Source organism: Rana temporaria, chromosome 2, assembly GCF_905171775.1.
Source record: "Rana temporaria chromosome 2, aRanTem1.1, whole genome shotgun sequence".
In the NCBI taxonomy this organism is placed as follows: Eukaryota; Metazoa; Chordata; class Amphibia; order Anura; family Ranidae; genus Rana; species Rana temporaria.
The window spans coordinates 517,804,444-517,824,998 of NC_053490.1; the positions used below are offsets into that span (position 1 = coordinate 517,804,444).

General features: G+C 47.1%; 1 protein-coding gene across 3 annotated transcripts in view; it reads right to left on the reverse strand.

Moving 5' to 3' along the window:
* Window positions 1–20,130, reverse strand: part of TMPRSS3 (transmembrane serine protease 3) — a 95,279-nt gene extending 75,149 nt beyond the window's left edge. Inside the window, exons 1-2 of one of the 3 annotated variants that reach the window (XM_040339040.1) lie at window positions 19,959–20,130; window positions 13,910–14,170 (exon numbers count right to left, since the gene is read on the reverse strand). In XM_040339040.1, the coding sequence (XP_040194974.1) occupies window positions 13,910–14,156 (247 nt within the window). In that variant the 5' untranslated portion in view covers window positions 14,157–14,170; window positions 19,959–20,130. The remainder of the gene's footprint in view (window positions 1–13,909; window positions 14,171–19,958) is intronic. The other 2 variants (XM_040339041.1, XM_040339042.1) reach the window with 2 other exon arrangements.
* Between the last annotated feature and the right edge of the window lie 425 nt (window positions 20,131–20,555).

The window sequence follows — 20,555 nt, forward strand, 5'->3', positions numbered from 1 at the left end:
CGGTCGGATCTATGCGGCTGATTCATAGAATCAGGTTACGCATAGATCTCCCAAAGATCCGAGAGGTGTAAGTGACTTACAGCGTCGGATCTTAGGCTGCAATTCCAGGCCGGCCGCTAGGTGGCGTTTTGTTTCTTACACGCGACGAATATGCAAATGAGGATTTCCGCCGATTCAGAAACGAACGCCCGCCCGTCGCTTTTTTTTTTACGTCGCTTGCGTTCAGCTTTTTCCGGTGTATAGTTACCCCTGCTATGTGAGGGGTATCCTATGTTAAGTATGGCCGTCGTTCCCGCGCCGAGTTTTGAATTTTTACGTTGTTTGCGTGAGTCGATTCAGAAAAGAGCTGGACGCAAAATACGCTCACGCCGAAACCAATGACGTCCTAGCGACGTCATTTGGAGCAATGCACGCTCCTAAAGATCCGCTAACCTATCTGAATCCGGCCCAGGGTGTTAAAGTAAAGAAAAAAAAAAGGAAACACTTGCTGGTTAGGGTTTTTCCTTGAAGAATAAGGCTAGGATTCAGGAATTGGAACAGAGACCTCCCCCAGAGGTCAAAGGTCAGAAGACGGGATCCCAGAGGTCAAAGGTCACGGGGCGTGACTGACCCACCTCCACCAAAGTGTATCGCCTACCCCAACTAAGTCGGAGAGTGAATGAGTCGGGGAATGAACAAGTCGGGGAAAGCTGCATTTTTGGTGTAGCTCCACTGAATTCTATTAACCATTTAAGACCCGGACCTTTAGGCAGCTAAAGGACCCAGCCAGGTTTTGCGATGCGGCACTGCGTCGATTTAACTGACAATTGCGCGGTCGTGCGACGTGGCTCCCAAACAAAATTGGCATCCTTTTTTTCCCCCACAAATAGAGCTTTCTTTTGGTGGTATTTGATCACCTCTGCATTTTTTTTTTTTTGCGCTATAAACAAAAATAGAGCGGCAATTTAAAAAAAAAAACAATATTTTTTACTTTTTGCTATAATAAATATCCCCCCAAAAATAGATATAACATTTTTTTTTTCCTCAGTTTAGGCCGATACGTATTCTTCTACCTATTTTTGGTAAAAAAATAATCGCAATGAGCGTTTATAGATTGGTTTGCAAAAAACTTCTAGCGTTTATGTAGCGCTACCCCCGATGGAGCCGCTGGTTGATTTGGAAATCGGCCTACTAAGTTACCCTGGCAGTGTCTAGGGGTGTAACAGTGAGAATAGCAACAGTGAGTGGAGGTCCAGACATTCAATAAAAGTTTCAATGCTTTATTGCCCAGGCCAAACACGGCCAACATCAACACAATTTGGGGAGATCAAAGTTGATGAAGGAAGAAGAAGAGAACCATGCGGTATCAGGCCTGGATATAGAACTGAGCAATACACTGCTCTGCATTAAACCAATTTGGTTACACGTCGCCACTCTACTCTGAGTGGGTGAAGTGCCCCCGGACAGACCCCTGTGATAGGCCTGGCAGCCGGAGCGTCACTTTGGATAATACTGGGAGGAACAGGTCTCTCACACAGACCTGTCTCTAGGGCCCCTGCCACGGGCCAATTTCAATAGAGGACTTGAGTGAATAAGGAAAGAGAATCCTCCCAGTAGACTTTTCTATAAATGGTCTCCGGATGACAGCAAGCATACCTGTCAGTGGTCCGGACACCCGACCCCAGGCTGGGATTCTTTCAATAGGCCTTGGAACCCAGTGGAACGCTGAGGTCCCTCTCTCATCAGGATGAGGTTCGCTGCAGAGTTCAGCTTTGGCCAGGTGGGTCGCGCCGGCGGGGTCCATGGATGCACGTACCCTGAAGGTGGGTACCGCACCTGGAACGGGGACCCCGCGGGAAGAAGGACCCTCAACACATGACCTCTGTCCCAGATATACCCTCCCCCAGCATGCCCTGCGAGGGAAAACATCCTCTAATTGGCTGCTGAGAGAAGATCTGCTCTGCTAGAACCCCTTTGGCGCCAGCTGCCGGCCAGGGGTGGCATTGCACTCCCTGACCGCAGACTGACCTAGTGGACATTTCCAGAATGACAGAGGTCCCAAATTTAAACAAACACTGGAAGGGAGCAAAGTAACCCTCCTTTCCCACTAAATTTAGGCGTAATGCCCATGCTGAAAGCAAGGGGGCGCTACATTTACAAAATAGGGGATAGTTTTATGGCATTTTTATTAAAAAAAATGTTTACTACTAATGGCGGTGATCAGCGATTTTTTTCGTGACTGCGACATTATGGCGGACACATCGGACAATTTTGACACATTTTTGGGACCATTGTCATTTTCACAGCGAAAAGTGCTATAAAAATGCACTGTTTACTGTGAAAATGACAATTGCAGTTTAGGAGTTAACCACTAGGGGGTGCTGAAGGGGTTATGTGTGACCTCATATGTGTTTCTAACTGTAGGGGGGCGGGGCGGGGCTGGACGTGTGACGTCAGTGATCGTCTTTCCCTATATCAGGGAACAGATGATCACTGACATGGCCACAATGAAGAACGGGGAAGGTGTGTTTACACTCACCTCTCCCCGTTCCTTAGCTCCTGAGACCGATCGCGAGACACCGGCGGCGATCGGGTCCGCGGGTCCCACGGGCGCGGTCACGAAGCTTCGGACTGGGTCGCGAGCGCGACAGCGGCGGCACGCTCGCGACCCCGCGGCTGGGCTCTTAAAGAGGACGTACAGGTACGTGCTTGTGCCCAGCCGTGTCCTTCTGTCGACGTATATCGGCGTGAAGGGGTCCTTAAGTGGTTAATGCCTCGTACACACGACAGGTTTTCCCAGCAGGAAAACTGCCATGAGAGCTTTTGACCGGGAATCCCGGCCCTGTGAATGCTCCATCACAGTTTTCCCGACAGGAAAACTGCAGGGAAAAAAAAAGAATGCTCAGAATCAAGTATGAGACGGGAGCGCTCGTTCTGGTAAAACTAGTGTTCGGAATGGAGATAGCACATTCGTCACGATGTAACGGACTGAAGAGCACGAGGCTGAAAAGCGCGAATCGTCTCTCACCAAACTTTTACTAACAAGAGGATCCGCAAAAGCAGTCCAAAGGGTGGCGCCGTTTTTATGGAACTGCCCCTGTAAAATAGTATGTCACCGCGCTTTGGACGGGCGGTATTTGGCCTGAACGTGTGTATGCAAGGCAGGCTTGAGAGGAATCCCGTCGAGAATTTATTATTTTTTTCCTGTTGAGAAAAACGGTCGTGTGTACGAGACATAATGAGAGGGACAAACGACCAGTTTTCTCGGCAGGAAAAAAACGTAGTTTTTCCTGACGCGATTCCTCTCCAGCCTGACTTGCATACACACGTTCATGCAAAAAAACTTCCGACCAAAGCGTGGTGACGTACAACGCGTATGGCGGGACTATAAAGGGGAAGTTCCTTTCAAATGGCGCCACCCTTTGGGCTGCTTTTGGGCCGCATACTTGATTCTGAACATGTACGTTTTTTTCCCCCCCTCGGAAAAGCATATACACGACCGTTTTTCGCGACGAAAAAAAGACTGACAGGAAACACGACGATAAAAAAAGAGAGCTGGTTTCAATTTTTTTGCGGGCAGTTTTTTCGTCGAGAAAACCACTAGACACGACTGTTTTTTTACGACCAATATAAAAAATGGCAGTTTTCTCGTCGTGAAAACCGGTCTTGTGTACAAGGCATTAGGCTTGGTTCACACCTATGCGAATTGGATGCGGATTACAACGCATCCAATTTGCAAGACATCTGAGAGAATCCACCATAAAAAACTGCCCGCAAATAAAATTGAAACCAGATCTCTTTTTTATCGTCGTGTTTCCTGTCAGTCTTTTTCTCGTCGCAAAAAACAGTCGTGTGTATGCTTTTCCGAGGGGGGAAAAAAACGTGCATGCTCAGAGGCTGGTTCACATATCTGCGGGGACTACGCACTGCGCAGTGCAGTAAAAACGTGTGCGTTTTCTAGGCACTGCGTTCTGGCTCAGGTGCGAATTCAGGCCTATTATCTGATTGGCAGATGCATTCCGTTGTGAACAGGCATTCTCTCCCCCTGCTCACTACACCCCTGCTCATCTGAGTGCTGTGCGTGTTTTGACCGAATGCGGTGCGATATCAGCCATACTATCTGTATGGCTGACATCGCACTGCACAGTCATCGCATTTAATGTGAACAGCAATGCGCTGCGAATCACATGCAATGTCTGGCATCGCACAAGTGTGAACCGGGCCTAATACAGTAATCAGTGGCTATTTATAGCACTGATCTCGATATAAATGACAATGGTCCCAAAATTGTGTCAAAAGTGTCCGAAGTGTCCGCCATAATGTCGCAGTCCCGATAGAAATCACAGATCGCCCTCATTACTAGTAAAAAAAATATATATTAATAAAAATGGCATAAATCTATCCCCTATTTTGCAGACTCTACAACTTTTGCGCAAACCAATCAATAAACGCTTATTGGTAAAAAGATTCCCTAGGAATATCCCTAGGAAAAACACTGCGCTAACAAGTGATTAATATAATAAAATATTATGAATGAAAAAGCGGCTGGTACCTATTGCTCAAAATACCCAAAGCAAAAAAAAACATACATACAAGAAAGGTACAGCGCTGATAAATGCGTGATATACCCAAATTGGTGAAAAATATGGGAAAAAACAGGAGGATTAAGTGAAATAATCAAAAATAGTGAGTTCATAAATAATCAAAAAATAATAATATTAGGAAAAAAATAGAAGTCCATAAAGTGTCCAATAGTGAAGGAACGGAGTTGATAATCTTCCACCAAAAGAAAACACCCGTGTGGTAAATATAATCTGCTTACCAGATCCACTGACCGTTATTACAGCGGTCAATAGGGCTCAGAGATATTTATAGTCTTCTCAATCAGACTCAAATCCAGCAGGTGAAAAAAGAGGGTCAAGTCCTCAGCTTCAATCCCAAGCACATGAGAGATGAGCGCTCATATATTAAAGGAAAAAGAATAGGAATGCTCCATGGTGAAATACTGTGAGTAAAAGGGCTTTTTAATGAAATAAGTTGCACTTACAATTCGGTTGATGTCAAATGGCATGTAAACAAAGCACGGCGTGTGCATCCGATCAGGTCCTATCAGCTGTTCTCCGTGTGTGTAGCTCACTTACGCAAAGGCGATGACGTGGTACGCGCTGTTGGCCACTCCTACGTACGTTTCGTCGTAAGACGTCGTCGGGGATGGACCAAATCTGGTGTGGAGAAAGCCTCTTGAGGGAGGAGGGGGCGAGCAGAAGTGTCAGGACGCCCACTAACACACAGCTCCTTTCTCATCTGCAAAGTAGAGAGTGTCCTGACTTGCCTGCTCGCCCCCTTCCCCCTCAAGAGGCTTTTTCCACACCAAGGGAGAAAGCCTTGCATTACTGTGTGGAGTTACAGACAGAAGAACAGGAAGTGAGGATTTCTCAGAAGAAATAAGGACATTTAAAAGCAAAATGGAAGGATGAGGTAAGTGAAGGAGGAAGGTAAAGGAAGCTATTTAGGGGAAAAAAAAAATCCTTTACAACCCCTTTAAGCACTCCTCGCCCCTTTACATGCCACATTTGGAATGTCATTTCTTTTTTGGGGGGCTTAGTTAGGAGTGGGACTTCCTGTCCCACTTCCTCCTTCCACCTACAGGCCGCCTAGGTGACTCCTCCTCTGCACCAAGGCGACCCCTCCCTCTAGGCCAGGCATGTCCAAAGTCCGGCCCGCGTTCCGGTTTCGGCCGGCCCGCCTGGTCATTTTGACATGTATGTCTTTTGTGGCCCCCAACGGACCCCCAAGCGCCGGGGGCCACAAAATAAATGCATGCTGGCTGCCTTGGAGGAGGTGGGATGAGCGCCGTGCATAGAGGAGTATTTCCTGTTTACACGACAACAGGAAGTCCCGTCTCCTGCGCTGCCATTGGACGACTTTTCTGTCCATCACAAGAGGCGGGACTTTCGATTAAAGAGGCAGCCGATAAAACAGGAAATTCTCCTGTATGTTTGTCGGCGCTCGTCCCGCCTCCTCCCTGTCTCCTCCAAGGCTGCAATGGTGAGTCTGTATTCATGGCAAGGGGGGGTGATGTATTCATGGCAAGGGGGGGTGATGAATTCATGGCAAGGGGGGGTGATGTATTCATGGCAAGGGGGGGTGATGTATTCATGGCAAGGGGGGGTAATGTATTCATGGCAAGGGGGGTGATGTATTCATGGCAAGGGGGGTGATGTATTCATGGCAAGGGGGGGTGATGTATTCATGGCAAGGGGGGTGATGTATTCATGGCAAGGGGGGGTAATGTATTCATGGCAAGGGGGGTGATGTATTCATGGCAAGGGGGGGTGATGTATTCATGGCAAGGGGGGTGATGTACTCATGGCAAGGGGGGTGATGTATTCATGGCAAGGGGGGGTAATGTATTCATGGCAAGGGGGGTGATGTATTCATGGCAAGGGGGGTGATGTATTCATGGCAAGGGGGGGTGATGTATTCATGGCAAGGGGGGTGATGTATTCATGGCAAGGGGGGGTAATGTATTCATGGCAAGGGGGGTGATGTATTCATGGCAAGGGGGGTGATGTATTCATGGCAAGGGGGGGTGATGTATTCATTGCAAGGGGGGGGGTGATGTATTCATGGCAAGGGGGGTGATGTATTCATGGCAAAGGGGGGTGATGTATTCATTGCAAGGGGGGGGTGATGTATTCATGGCAAAGGGGGGTGATGTATTCATGGCAAGGGGGGGGGTGATGTAGTCATGGCAAGGGGGGGTGATGTATTCATGGCAAGGGGGGGTGATGTATTCATGGCAAGGGGGGGTGATGTATTCATGGCAAGGGGAGGAATATATTCATGATGGCAAGGGGGGGTGATGTATTTATGGCAAGGGGGGTGATGTATTTATGGCAAGGGGGTGATGTATTCAGAGCAATGGGGGTGCTGCATTTATGGCACTTGTGAGGCTGTATTGATGGGCAGTGACCCTTATTTTGATTCACAGTTACTTTATTTAAAATGTAAGTTTTTTTTTTTAAAGTGAAGATGTGTGTTATACACCGATAAATACGGTATATCCAAATAACACGCCTGAGCTTATCCCTTCACCACACACAGCCACAAAGGCAAGGCAATTCTTGTTGAGCATTGTATTAGTTGCTCGGATGAACACACTTAGACCGAATTTTAATGGTTCACAGAATGTCGGGCAAAATGGTCGGCCTTCACGCATGTTTACTTCATCAAATCTGGCCCTCTTTGAAAAAAGTTTGGACACCTCTGCTCTAGGCGATCTCCTGGGACACGTGACATGCGCAGTGCGGGCCCGGCTGTGAAGTCGAAAGCGGTCACTACCGGTGGAGGCACCGGCGGAGAGGGAGAAGAGCGACACTCCGAGGGGCCGCATCGCTGGACCGTGAAACAGAAGTAAGTGTCTGTTTTTTAAGGCTGGATTCACACCTATGCATTTTTGGTGCTTTTTGCATTTTGCAGATTTGCACTACAGAACGCGTTCCATAGGAAACCATGTTAAATGGACTGTAGTGCAAATCTGCAAAATGCAAAAAGCACTAAAACTGCAAGTCTGGATATCTGCTTTAAAGTTCATGTGCGTGTAAAGTCAGGCGTCCCAATACTTTTGGTATATATACCTCAATAACAAATGTACCATTTAACTCCCAAAAAGTGTTCTAGGTCATTAAACTTTCATCCAGCTTCTAGATTTTTGCATTTTGTTGGTTTATAAAGCCAGTAGAAATAAAAAGTGCCAATAAAATAATTTCTTGTGGATTTATTGAATTATTTTTTACGTCTGAATTCTTCACGGTCCGTGTGAACTTTTCTGACAGCCGCTCATAAATTTTGCTGCTCTCTGCTCCCAAAAAACACTCTGGAAGGATTTTACGGGTAATTGTGGTCCAGTCCAAGCAGTAAACACAAATCCAAGTGTATCTATGGCCGAAAAATGGACTCGGTAAAAGACAAAGCGGTGATAATTGGTTAATTAGAGGCGTCCTTAGTACTTGTCAGATAATTGGCCCTCATGGGCTGCTCAAGGAGGACACTGGGATGATAGATCATTGAAGCTTCTAATAGAGACAAGAAAACCGTGTCCATCGATTGAACGGCTTATCCGGAATGTTAGGTTTCATTTAAATGTAAAGCATCCTTGTTTATGTGGTTTAGGCAGTTTTTTTTATAAGGTCTCATGCCCATTGGGTGTTTAGCCTCGATGCATGAGGCTAAAGGTATTTTGGTCTGGGCGTTTCCGGAAGCCTGCTAAACTACATTCACACCTATGCGTTTTTAAGTGCATTTTGCAGAAACGCACTATAGTCCATTTAACATGGTTCCCTATGGTACACGTTCTCACCTATGCATTTTTCAGCTGATGCGTTTTTGAAAAGGGTCAGGGACTTTTTTTCCACAGCAGATTGCGTTTAATAGAATTCAGTGGAGCTACACCAAAAATGCAGCTTTCCCCGACTTGTTCATTCCCCGACTTAGTTGCGGTAGCCTTATTTTTCAAGGGAAAACCCTAACCAGCAAGCGTTTTTTATTAACACCCTGGGGCAGATCCACAAAGATCTGCCCCGGCGCACCGTATCTGAGATACGCTACGCCGCCGTACCTTACTGCAGTTTGGTTCGAATCCATAAAGATTTTGCGCCGTAAGTTACGGCGGCGTAGTCTATCTCTCGCGGCGTAACGGCGCCTAATTTAAATCGGTGAGTAGGGGGGCGTGTTTCATCCCTAAAGGACGTCATTGTTTTGACGTGGACGTAAATTACGTCCATCCCGATTCACGAACGACTTACGCAAACTAAAAAAAAAAATTCAAATTAAACGCGGGAACGACGGCCATACTTAACATAGCAGGTTTAACTATACGCCACAAAACAGCAGCTGTAATTATACGCCGAAAAAAACCGACTAGAGACGACGTAAAAAAATGCGACGGCCGCTCGTACGTTCGTGGATCGTCGGAAATAGCTCATTTGGATACTCGACGCGGAAAACGACGTGAACGCCACCCAGCGGACGCCGAAAAATTGCATCTTAGATCCGAAGGCGTACGAAGAGGTACGCCTGTCGGATCTAACCCAGATGCCGTCTTATCTTGTTTTGAGGATTCAAAACAAAGATATGACGCTGGAAATTTGAAAGTGATACGCCGGCCTACTCGCTTTGTGGATCTGCCCCCCTGTGTATAGCTAGTTGCTAAGGAAAAGCCGGCTGCCGTGTCCTTAGCAACCAATGAGTCATCAGCTGTCAGCAGTATTCCCCACCGACAGTTGAATGTAAATAAAAAGAATTGCCAGAAAAAAAAAATCTAAAAAAAAAATGACATGGGGTCCCTCCATCCCCTAAATTCATACCAGGCCCTTCAGGAAGGGAGCAGGCGGACATCGCCACTTGGCTCCCGCTGTGATTACACACATAGCACACATATAGCAGAACTCCAGCATCACCTGTTTCTGTCCCATGTACTTCTGCCTCTGGTTCTTTACTGGGATTTTCTCACCCCTTTCTCCCCACCGCGTGCCTCCAAATTTTCTTTGAAGGGCATTACAGCAGGCACACTTCCTGTCGGTGAGCCATCTTAACTGGTCCGACACAAGTCAGTCCGACTTTGAAAAAGGTTCCTGCACTACTTTGGTCTGACTACTTTGGCCTGACTTCAGCCTATTCAATATAATTGAAGTCGGATCAAAGTTGGATCATCATCCTAACTGATCCAACTTTGGTATGCGACTTGTGCTCTGGGGATCTTGAAGGTGAACCTCAGGCCAAAATAAAAGATAAAAATAAAAAAATGCTGTGGCCCCCCCCCCCCCAAATTCATACCAGGCCCTTTTGGTCTGGTATGCATCTTATGGGGAGACCCCACATCAAAAATGGGGAAAAAGAAAGCTGTGGGGTGCCCCCCAGGATCATACCAGACTTAAGGCCCAGATTCTCGTAGGAGATACGACGGCGTATCTCCAGATACGCCGTCGTATCTCTGAGTCTGAGCCGTCGTATCTTGGCGCCTGATTCAAAGAATCAGATACGCCAGAATTTGTATAAGATGCGACCAGCGTAAGTCTCCTACGCCGTCATATCTTAAATGCATATTTATGCTGGCCGCTAGGGGCGTGTACGCTGATTTACGCCTAGAAATATGTAAATCAGCTAGATACGCCAATTCACGAACGTACGCCCGGCCGTCGCATTACAGATACGCCGTTTACGTTAGGCTTTTCCCGGTGTAAAGTTACCCCTGCTATATGAGGCTTAGATGAGGCGTACCAATGTATGGACGTCGTTCCTGCGTCAAATTTTGAAAATGTTATGTTGTTTGCGTAAGTCGTCTGTGAATGGGGCTGTGCGTCATTTACGTTCACGTCGAAAGCATTGGCTTCTTGCGGGTTAATTTGGAGCATGCGCACTGGGATACTTTCACGGACGGCGCATGCGCCGTTCGTAAAAAATGTCATTTACGTGGGGTCACATTAAATTTACATAACACACGCCCACATCTTCCACATTTGAATTAGGCGGGCTTACGCCGGCCTATTTACGCTACGCCGCCACAACTTTGGTTTGAGAATACTGCACTTGCCTGTCAAAGTTGCGGAGGCGTAACTTAAATATAATACGTTACGCCCGCACAAAGATGCGTGCTTCTACGTGAATCCGGGCCTAAGTGTCTGGTATGGATTTAGAAAAAAAAAATCCATACCAGACCTTTATCCGAGGATGCAACCTGGGAGGTCAGGAAATGGGGTTCTGGTATGGTCTTTTTTTTTTGGCATGGTTTCCTCTGTTCAAGATTCATACTAGACTCAAAGGACCTGGTATTGTCGGATCAAAGTCAGATCCCGTTCATTGAAGGCGCATGGAAGTCGGACAAAAAGTCATAGGTCAAAGTCGGAGCGGAAGTCGGGTCTGGTATGGATTTTAAGGGGAACCCAACGCCAAAATTTAAAAAACGGCACGGGGTCCCCCCCCAGTACCATACCAGATCTAAGGGTCTGGTATGTATTTTAAGGGAACCCCCGCACCAAAATTAAAAAAAATGGCGTGGGGTCCCCCCAAAATCCATACCAGACCTTTATTCGAGCATGCAACCTGGGAGGTCAGGAAAGGGGGTTCTGGTATGGTGGTTTTTTTTTTCAGTTTTGGCGTGGGGTCCTCTGTTCAAGATTCATACCAGACTCAAAGGACCTGGTATTGTCAGATCAAAGTCGGATCCCATTCAATGAAGTTGCATGGAACACAGACGTAGGGCTAAGTCGGAGCGGAAGTCGGGTCTGGTATGGATTTTAAAGGAACCCCCACACCAAAATAAAAAAAATGGCGTGGGGTCCCCCCAAAATCCATACCAGACCTTTATTCGAGCATGCAACCTGGAAGGTCAGGAAAGAGGGTTCTAGTATGGTGTTTTTTTTTGTTTTGGTGTGGGGTCCTCTGTTCAAGATTCATACCAGACTCAAAGGGCCTGGTATTGTCGGATCAAAGTCGGATCCCGTTCATTGAAGTCGCATTGAAGTTGGACATGAAGTCGTGGGGTAAAGTCTGAGCAGAAGTCGTCCGACTTCCATGTTGGAGCAGTTTGAACCCGGCCTTATGCTGAAAAGAAAAGACAACAAGTGTGGAAACGTACAATTGCCTATATGCTGGAATGGAATTACATGGACTCAATAATCTTGAGGAATGTCTACATAACTCTAGCCATATATTGCATGTTTTCGTTTACCAGCAACCACACAAACCCGACGTATCATATTTGGGGGCAGGGGCAGGGTGGCCCTTTAACCAGTCGAGCCTATTTATTTTGCTATAAAGACCTAAGATTACCCCATTCATTGTAGACAAGTGCAAGCTTTGCCGAACGGTAACTGCGTGCTCCGGTGCCGTTTTCTTCAATAATTATTGAGAGGAGTCGGCTGGACAGATGGGGAGGGATACAGAAGTCAGCCGTTCTCTCTCCCTCTGGCAAAATTACAAGTTTAAGCAAATGAACATCTGCATATTCAAGCCCTCCAGATTACAGGACAATAAAACTCGGCAGCTGGAAAATTAATGGCAAGCAATTTAGGCCTAGCACTCAATTCCCTGAACCGAAATAAAAAACGTGAGCTGTATTTATAGCCATCGTCTTATCTCGCAGGACGGAGGAAGGATCATTTCTACTCCTTCTTAGTTAAGTAGTAAACTATTTTGGGAGGAAGTTGTCAGAAAGTTCTGGGCTGCCAACGTCTTTTATATGCATTTAACCACTTGACGACCGCCGCACACACACTTTTACATCGACAGAATGGCACGGACAGGCAAATAGCCGTACAGGTACGTCCCTTTAAATTTGCTGCCGTGTGGGCACACGCGCGCACCTGCCACAAGCTCCTTGACCATGCCAGCAAAATCTCGATGTCTGCCGGTGTCCCGCGATCGTGTCACAGAGCTGCAGAACGGGGTGATCCCTGTGTAAACAAGGCATCTCCCTGTTCTGCCTAGTGACAGGACACTGATCGTTTGCTCCCTGTCATCGGGAGCAGTGATCAGTGACGTGTCACAGTAAGCCCAGTCCCCACACAGTTAGAATCACTCCCTAGGACATACTTAACCCCTTCCTCGCCCCCTAGTGGTTAACCCCTTCCCTGCCAGTCACATTTAACCACTTGAGAGCCGCGCTAAAGACAAAAGACGTCCACAGTGCGGCTCTCAACTGCCGGGTGGACGTCCTTTTATGTGCATTCCCCGCGCGCGCCGCTGGGGGCGCGCAGCGGGGAAACACTGTGCCCGGCGCAGCGCTGAGATGCCGATGCGCGCGCCTGGCTGCCGCGATGTCCGCCAGGTACCCGCGATCGGCGGTGACAGCAGGGACGTGGAGCTCTGTGTGTAAACACAGAGCTCCACATCCTGTCAGGGAGAGAGGAGACCGATGCTGTGTCCCTTGTATATAGGGACATAGATACGACGGCGCATATTTGCACTTACGCTGCGTATCTCGAGATACGTCGGCGCAAGTGCTTTGTGAATCCGGGCCTATTTGCCTAACTTTTATTGATTGTCTTTTACAGCAGAAAGTAAAAAATATTGTTTTGTTTTTTCAAAATTGTCAGTCTTTTTTTGTTCATAGAGAAAAAAAAACAAAAAAACACAGAGGTTATCAAATACCACCAAAAGAAAGCTCTATTTGTGGGAAAAAAAAGGACATAATCTTTATTTGGGTAGAGCGTCGCACTACCACACGATTGTCAGTTAAACAACACAGTGCCGTATCGCAAAAAAATGGCCTGGTCAGGAAGGGGGGTAAATCCAGTCAGCTGAAGTTTAAAGTGGAGTTCCACCCATAAATATAACATTACATCAGTAGTTTTAAAAAAATGTCATTAGTCCTTTAAGAATTTTTTTTTTTTTTTAGATGCCTTCAAAGTGTTGTTGCTAGGCAGAATAGTTAATCTTCCCACTTCCTGCACCTAGGTGCTTAATGCTTCCTAACCTACACCGCACAGACTCCTGGGAATGTAGGGGATGTAACTTTCCAGGAGTCTGTGCACTCCCCAGTCTCAAAGAATCATGTGACTTGGACAGCACAGGTGCTGAAACCTGATATGACACTGCTTGTGCAGCACTGAGCATGTGTGAGATTTGCAAGGCTGAAATCCAGGAAGTCATACAGTCTGGCTTCAACAAAACGGACCTTAGTTTACAGACTAACTTTACTAGAATACATTAAGCTTGTGTATTACAGGGGTATTTATATTTAAAAAGTGAAATTGTGGCCGAAACTCCGCTTCAAAGCTGATTGGCTACCATGCACAGCTGCACCAGATTTTGTGCGGTTTTAGTAAATCAATGCTATTTCGTTTTTCTACATTGCAGATTAACAAAAAGTGTTCCTGCAGTTCTACTTTAAATTAAAGGTTTATTTGAGCGTTACTGTTGGGCATACCAGAATTGTTTTGTCCTGGATCCACTTTTGTTTTTGACAAGAAAAATCGGAAGTAGGAGAAGGCGATATCTACAACCGGGACTTCCTCTTCCGACACGGACACAATTTCCAGGCTGTCTGTTGGAGGGGCTTCTTCAGGATCCTGAAAAGAAGAAGATGGAGGAAAAAGTGGAGGAACCAGAATATTCCTTACTGAATCACCATTTTCACTGACCTCCAAATCAAAGTGCTTTTGGGGTTCTGTCATAGCCAGAGGAACAGCTGTGAAGAATAGAAGATACAGAGTTGTAAATGGTAGAGAGACCGTTGTAAATGGTAGAGAGACAGTTCTAAATGGTAGAGAGACAGTTGTAATTGGTAGAGAGGCAGTTGTAATTGGTAGAGAGGCAGTTGTAAATGGTAGAGAGGCAGTTGTAAATGGTAGAGAGACAGTTCTAAATGGTAGAGAGGCAGTTCTAAATGGTAGAGAGACAGTTCTAAATGGTAGAGAGGCAGTTCTAAATGGTAGAGAGGCAGTTCTAAATGGTAGAGAGGCAGTTCTAAATGGTAGAGAGACAGTTCTAAATGGTAGAGAGACAGTTCTAAATGGTAGAGAGGCAGTTCTAAATGGTAGAGAGACAGTTCTAAATGGTAGAGAGACAGTTCTAAATGGTAGAGAGGCAGTTCTAAATGGTAGAGAGGCAGTTCTAAATGGTAGAGAGACAGTTCTAAATGGTAGAGAGGCAGTTCTAAATGGTAGAGAGACAGTTCTAAATGGTAGAGAGACAGTTGTAAATAGTAGAGAGGCAGTTGTAAATGGTAGAGAGACAGTTGTAAATGGTCGAGAGACAGTGGTAAATGGGAGCGAGATAGTTGTGGAAGCTATAAGGACAGTTGTAGAAGACGGAAGGAAAGTTTTAGAGGCCAGAGAGAGCTCTGAAAGACAAAAGTACAACAGCACACGATAAAGTAGCAGTCATGAAAGTTGGAGAGGTGGCATTCAAGGATAGAGCAAGAGTTGTGTACGATAAAGGGAGAGTTGTGAAGGGTATAAGGAAAATTGTGAAGAAAATAGAGTTGTGCAAGCTAAAGAGACAGCTGTGAAAGGTAGAGGGAAAGTTTTATAGGCATGGTGGTACTGGAAAAAGGGTCAGCTATGGATGGAAGAATTGTAGAGGATAGGTGGTCAGTTGGGGATGACAGTGAGATAGTTGTAGAGAACAGGGGTAAGTTATTTAGGACTGGGGGACAGTTGTGGAGGATAGGGGGGGGTCAGTTGTGGAGGGCAGCGGGACAGTTGTGGAGTATAAGGGGTCAGTTGTGGATGGCAGTGGAATAGTTGTGGAGGATAGGAGGGGGGGGGGGGGGGAGTTGTGGAGGGCAGCGGGACAGTTGTGGAGTATAAGGGGTCAGTTGTGGAGGGCAGTGGAACAGTTGTGGAGGATAGGGGGGTCAGTTATGGAGGGTAGTGGGATAGTTGTGGAGGATAGGGGGGTCAGTTATGGAGGGTAGTGGGATAGTTGTGGAGGATAGGGTGGTCATTTGTTGAGGGAAGTGGGATAGCTGTGAAGGATAGGGGGTCAGTAGTGGAGGGAGGTGAGATAGTTGTGGAGAACAGGGTGTAAGTTATTTAGGACAGGGGGACAGTTGTGGAGGATAGGGTGGTCATTTGTTGAGGGAAGTGGGATAGCTGTGAAGGATAGGGGGTCAGTAGTGGAGGGAGGTGAGATAGTTGTGGAGAACAGGGTGTAAGTTATTTAGGACAGGGGGACAGTTGTGGAGGATAGGGGGTCAGTTGTGGAGGGCAGTGAAATAGTTTTGGAGGATAGGGAGGTCAGTTATGGAGGGTAGTGGGATAGTTGTGGAGTATAGGGGGGTCATTTGTGGAGGGCAGTGGGATAGTTGTGAAGAATAGGGGGTCAGTAGTGGAGGGAGGTGAGATAGTTGTGGACAGGGGGGCAGTTGTGGAGGATAGGGGGGTCAGTTGTGGGGGGCAGTGGGATAGTTGTGGAGGATAGAGGGTCAGTTCTTTAGAACAGTGAGATAGTTGTAGAGAACAGGGTGTAAGTTATTTAGGGCAGGGGGACAGTTGTAAAGTATAGGGGGTCAGTTGTGGGCGGAAGCGGGAAAGTTGTGGAGGACAGGGGGTAATTTATGAAAGGCAGGGGGGACAATTGTAGAGAAGAGAGAATCAGCAGTTTGGGCAGAGGGACAGCTGTGAAGGACGGAGATGAGTTATGGAGGGCAGAAGGACAGTGGTGGAGTATCAGGAGTCTGTTGTGGAGATCAGAGGATCAGATGTTGAGGGTAGAGGGACAGTTGTGAAGGATGGGGGGTGAGCTATGGAGGGCAGAGGGACAAATGTAGAGGATAGAGAATCAGTTGAGGTGAGCAGGGGGACAGTTGTGAAGGACAGCGGTAAGTTATGGAGAGCAGAGGGACAGTTGTGGAGTATCAGGAATATGTTGTGGAGGACAGGGGTTGAGTTGTGGAGGATAGAGGATCAGTTGTAGAGGGCAGAGGGACAGTTGTGAAGGATAAAGGGTGGGCTATGGAGGGCAGAGGGACAATTGTAGAGTAGAGGCTAAATAAGTTGTGGAGTGCAGAGAGACAGTTGTGAAGCATAAGGGGGTGAGTTATGGAGGGCAGAGGGACAGTTGTGGAGGATAGGGGGCAGGGATGGACTGGCCATTGGGACTACAGGGAGTTTCCCGGTGGGCCGATGGCTTAGTGGGCTGGCTTCAGTGACAGCGGACCGCCGCCCCCCTCTGTTCCTCTGTCTCTCCCTCCCCGCAGCGCTCACCTCCTCTGCCTCCCCGCAGCGCTCACCTCCTCTGCCTCCCCGCAGTGCTCACCTGGGGGGGAAAAGAAAAGCAGGGGGGAGGACCAGAGGAGCAGGGGGGATGACAGAGGAGCATGGGTGGGACCAGAAGGAGCACAGGGGAGGGGACAGACAGCTGACTCAACAGCTATGGCCTGGGAGTTTCTCACTTCTGTCTAATCGTGTCCCATGGGGGGGGGGGCACCGAACTGATTCTTTGCCCGGTGAAATAATGTCTAGCTTCCCCACTGGTACTGCCTATAAGAGTATTAGTACCAGCCGTTTTACTCTAATAAAGTAGAACGGCTAGTGGCTAGTGAAGGGGGAGAGGGGGCATGGGTGGCTGGGGGGGGGGCATGGGTGGCTGGGGGGGGGGCTGGAGTTGTCCGGCCACCATAGGAGAGACCTGTCAAAGTGGGCCAGTCTGGATGAAGTCCAGGGCCAAATTCTTGACCCAGTCCAGCCCTGATAGGGGGTCCATTGTGGCAAGAATAGGGATAGTTGTGAAGGATGGGGGTAAGTTATGAAGGGCAGAGGGACACTTGGGGAGTATCGGGAATCTGTTGTAGAGAACAGGAGGTGAGTTATGGAGGATAGAGGGTCAGTTGTGGAGGGGTATGGAGGGCAGAGGGATAATTATGGAGTATAAGAGGGTGAGTTATGGAGGGCAGGGGCATAGTTGTGGAGGATAGGGGGTCCAATGTGGTGAGCATAGGGACAGTTGTAAAGGACAGGCAGAGGGACAGTTGGTGAGTATCAGGAATCAGGAATCTGTTGTAGAGAACAGAGGATCAATTGTTGAGGGTAGAGGCACAGTTGTGAAGGTTTGAGGGTGAGCTATGAAGGGCAGAGGGACAATTGTAGAGGATCAGGGATAAGTTGTGGAGTGCAGGGGGACAGTTGTGGAGGATAATGGGGTCAGTTGTGGAGGGAAGAGGGACAATAGTGAAGGATGGAAGGTGAGCTATGAAGGGCAGAGGGATAATTAAGGAAGATAAGGGGGTGAGTTATTTATGGGGGGCAGAGGGACAGTTGTGAAGTATAGAGGATCCATTGTGGAAGGCGGATGGACATATGCAAAAGACGGGGGTGAGTTATGGAGGACAAAGGGACAGTTGTGGGGTATCAGGGGCTGAGTTGTGGAGGATAGTGGATCAGTTGTGAAAGGCAGAAGGGGCAGTTGTGAGGGATAGAAGGTGAGCTAAGGAGGGCAGAGGAACAATTGTAGAAAATAGAGGATTAGTTGTGGAGGATAATGGGTGAGTTATAGAGGGCTTAGGGACAGTTGTAGAGTATAGAGAGGCAGTTGTGGAGGATAGGGGGTGAGTTATAGAGGGCGTAGGGACAGTTGTAGAGTATAGAGAGGCAGTTGTGGAGGATAGGGGGTCTGTTGTGGAAGGCAGAGGGACATATGCGAAGAACGGGGGTGAGTTGTGTGTCAGTTGTGGAGTATCAGAAGTCTGCTGTAGGGGACAGGGGCTGAGTTGTGGAGGATAGTGGATCTGTTGTGAAAGGCATAAGGGGCAGTTGTGAAGGATAGAAGGTAAGCTAAGGAGGGCAAAAGGAAAAGAATAGAAAATAGAGGATCAGTTGTGGAGGATAAGGGGTGAGTTATTTAGGGCAAAGGGGCAGTTGTAGAGTATAGAGAGGCAGTTGTGGAGGATAGAGGGTCTGATGTGGAAGGCAGAGCAACAGCTGTGGTGTATAAAGGGTGAGTTGTGGAGGGCAAGGGGGCAGTTGTGCAAGATAAAAGGACAGTTGTGGAGGGTAGAGGGACAACTGTGGAGGACAGAAAAACAGCTATGATGTAGGATAAAGTCAAAGAACAATTGGGATCAATTTAGGGGCTTTTTGGAAACCGTGTCTCTTGTAGACAGAGATCCAAATGTGAACAGCTTACACTCTGCTCTGCAATACAAATAGCCAGATTCACGTATGGCGGCGTAACTTTATGCCGGCGTAGCGCATCCCATTTGCACTACACCGACGTAACATAGTGAGGCATGTACTGTATTCACAAAGCACTTGCCTCCTAAGTTACGTCGGCGTAGCGCAAATGGCCCGGCGTAACCCCGCCTAATTCAAATTAGGCAGGTAGTGGGCGTGCTACATGTAAAGTAGCCGTGACCCCATGTAAATAAGGGCCGTTTGTACGGCGCATGCGCGCGTATGCTCAGAATCACATCGGAAATACTCAATGCTTTCATAAAATACATAATGACATAAAATACGACGGCTGTTCCGTCGTCCATACCTTGCATGGGCTGCGCCATCTTTTTGGTGGTTTATCTTTACGCCGGAAAAACGCCTTATGTAAACAGCATATCGGGCGTAAGTACGTTTGTGAATCGGCGTATCTTGCTAATTTACATATTCTAGGCGTAAATCCACGTACACGCCCCTAGCGGCCAGCGTAAATATGCAGCTAAGATACGACGGCGTAGGAGACTTACGCCGGTCGTATCTTAGCAACAGTGAAGCGTATCTCAGTTTGAGCATACGCTTAAAGATACGACGGCGCACATTCAAACTTACGATGGCGTATCTACTGATACGCCGTCGTAAGTCTTACTGAATCCGGCTAATAGTTCTTATTTTTGAGTGCTAACTATGAAGTGTATTAGTTCCTGACAACAAATTTGAGTTCACGCTGCTGAACTCAGACCAGTTCCTTTTACTCTATTTAAGCATCTGCTATTAAAATATATGTAAAACCATATTTTTTTTACATTTTTGAATAGAGTGGTGGAGAATCAAAGTCAATGTCAATGGGTCACAGACAGCAATAAACACCTGTCTGGTTCTAACCCCTCGCCACTCCATCCAAATTTTTAAAGTTTAGCCTTTAGTTAAAACTTTAAAATATCAATTTTTACTGAATTAAACTACCTGTATCTTCCTAAAGAACACAAATTATTACTTCAAAATGTTTTGAGTGATCCTTCTATTATAAATTAAGCACATGTATTTATGAAAAAAAAATGCACATTATTAAAATAAGGAATCGGCCACAGGTGGACACTCTCTTGGCCAATTTTCTTGCAATCTCCACCACTTTGCACAAACCAAGGCAACCCACCACCACCAACCTTCCTACCATATACATTTATAAACTGGTAGTAGGTTGGTTGTCTGGACCAGTTTGACCATTTTTGCAAATAAAAGCTGGTTGAAAGTAACTGAAATTGCCAGAAAATGGCCTTGTGTTTGGCCAAAACGCTGTAATATACCGTTATAAGAGACTCTTACCTTCTCTTCAGTGGCCATGGTTGGTGTTTGCTGTATGCCGTCTTTTCATCATTAAGCAGAATGCCACGTCTGGCCGGTCTGCTCTGTATCGGCTCCGTCTGACCACCTGTGTGCAGTGAAGGATGATGGAAGCGATACATTGTAACTGAGACCCTACACTGACACCCGATAGCTGGGGGCGTCTCTATGGTGACCCTATTGATCAGGACACGGTGATGATTAGAAGGGTAATGACAACCTACAGACGGGAGAGAGAGAAGTTCATAAAGTACAGAAAATTTGATGTTAATGTAAAGTAACAAACGCAATCTGCTGATGAAGGTCCACTTAGCTGATAAGAAGGTTTCCACTGGTCAATGCATTGAGATTATTCAAAAAGATACATTAGAACATTGGGGATGACTCAGGCCGCGTACACACGATCGGTCCATCCGATGAGAACGGTCCGAAGGACCGTTGTCATAGGTTAACTGATGAAGCTGACTGATGGTCTGATGTGCCTATACACCATCAGATAAAAAAACGATTGTGTCAGAACGCGGTGACGTAAAATACAACGATGTGCAGAAAAAAAACGAAGTTCAATGCTTCCAAGCA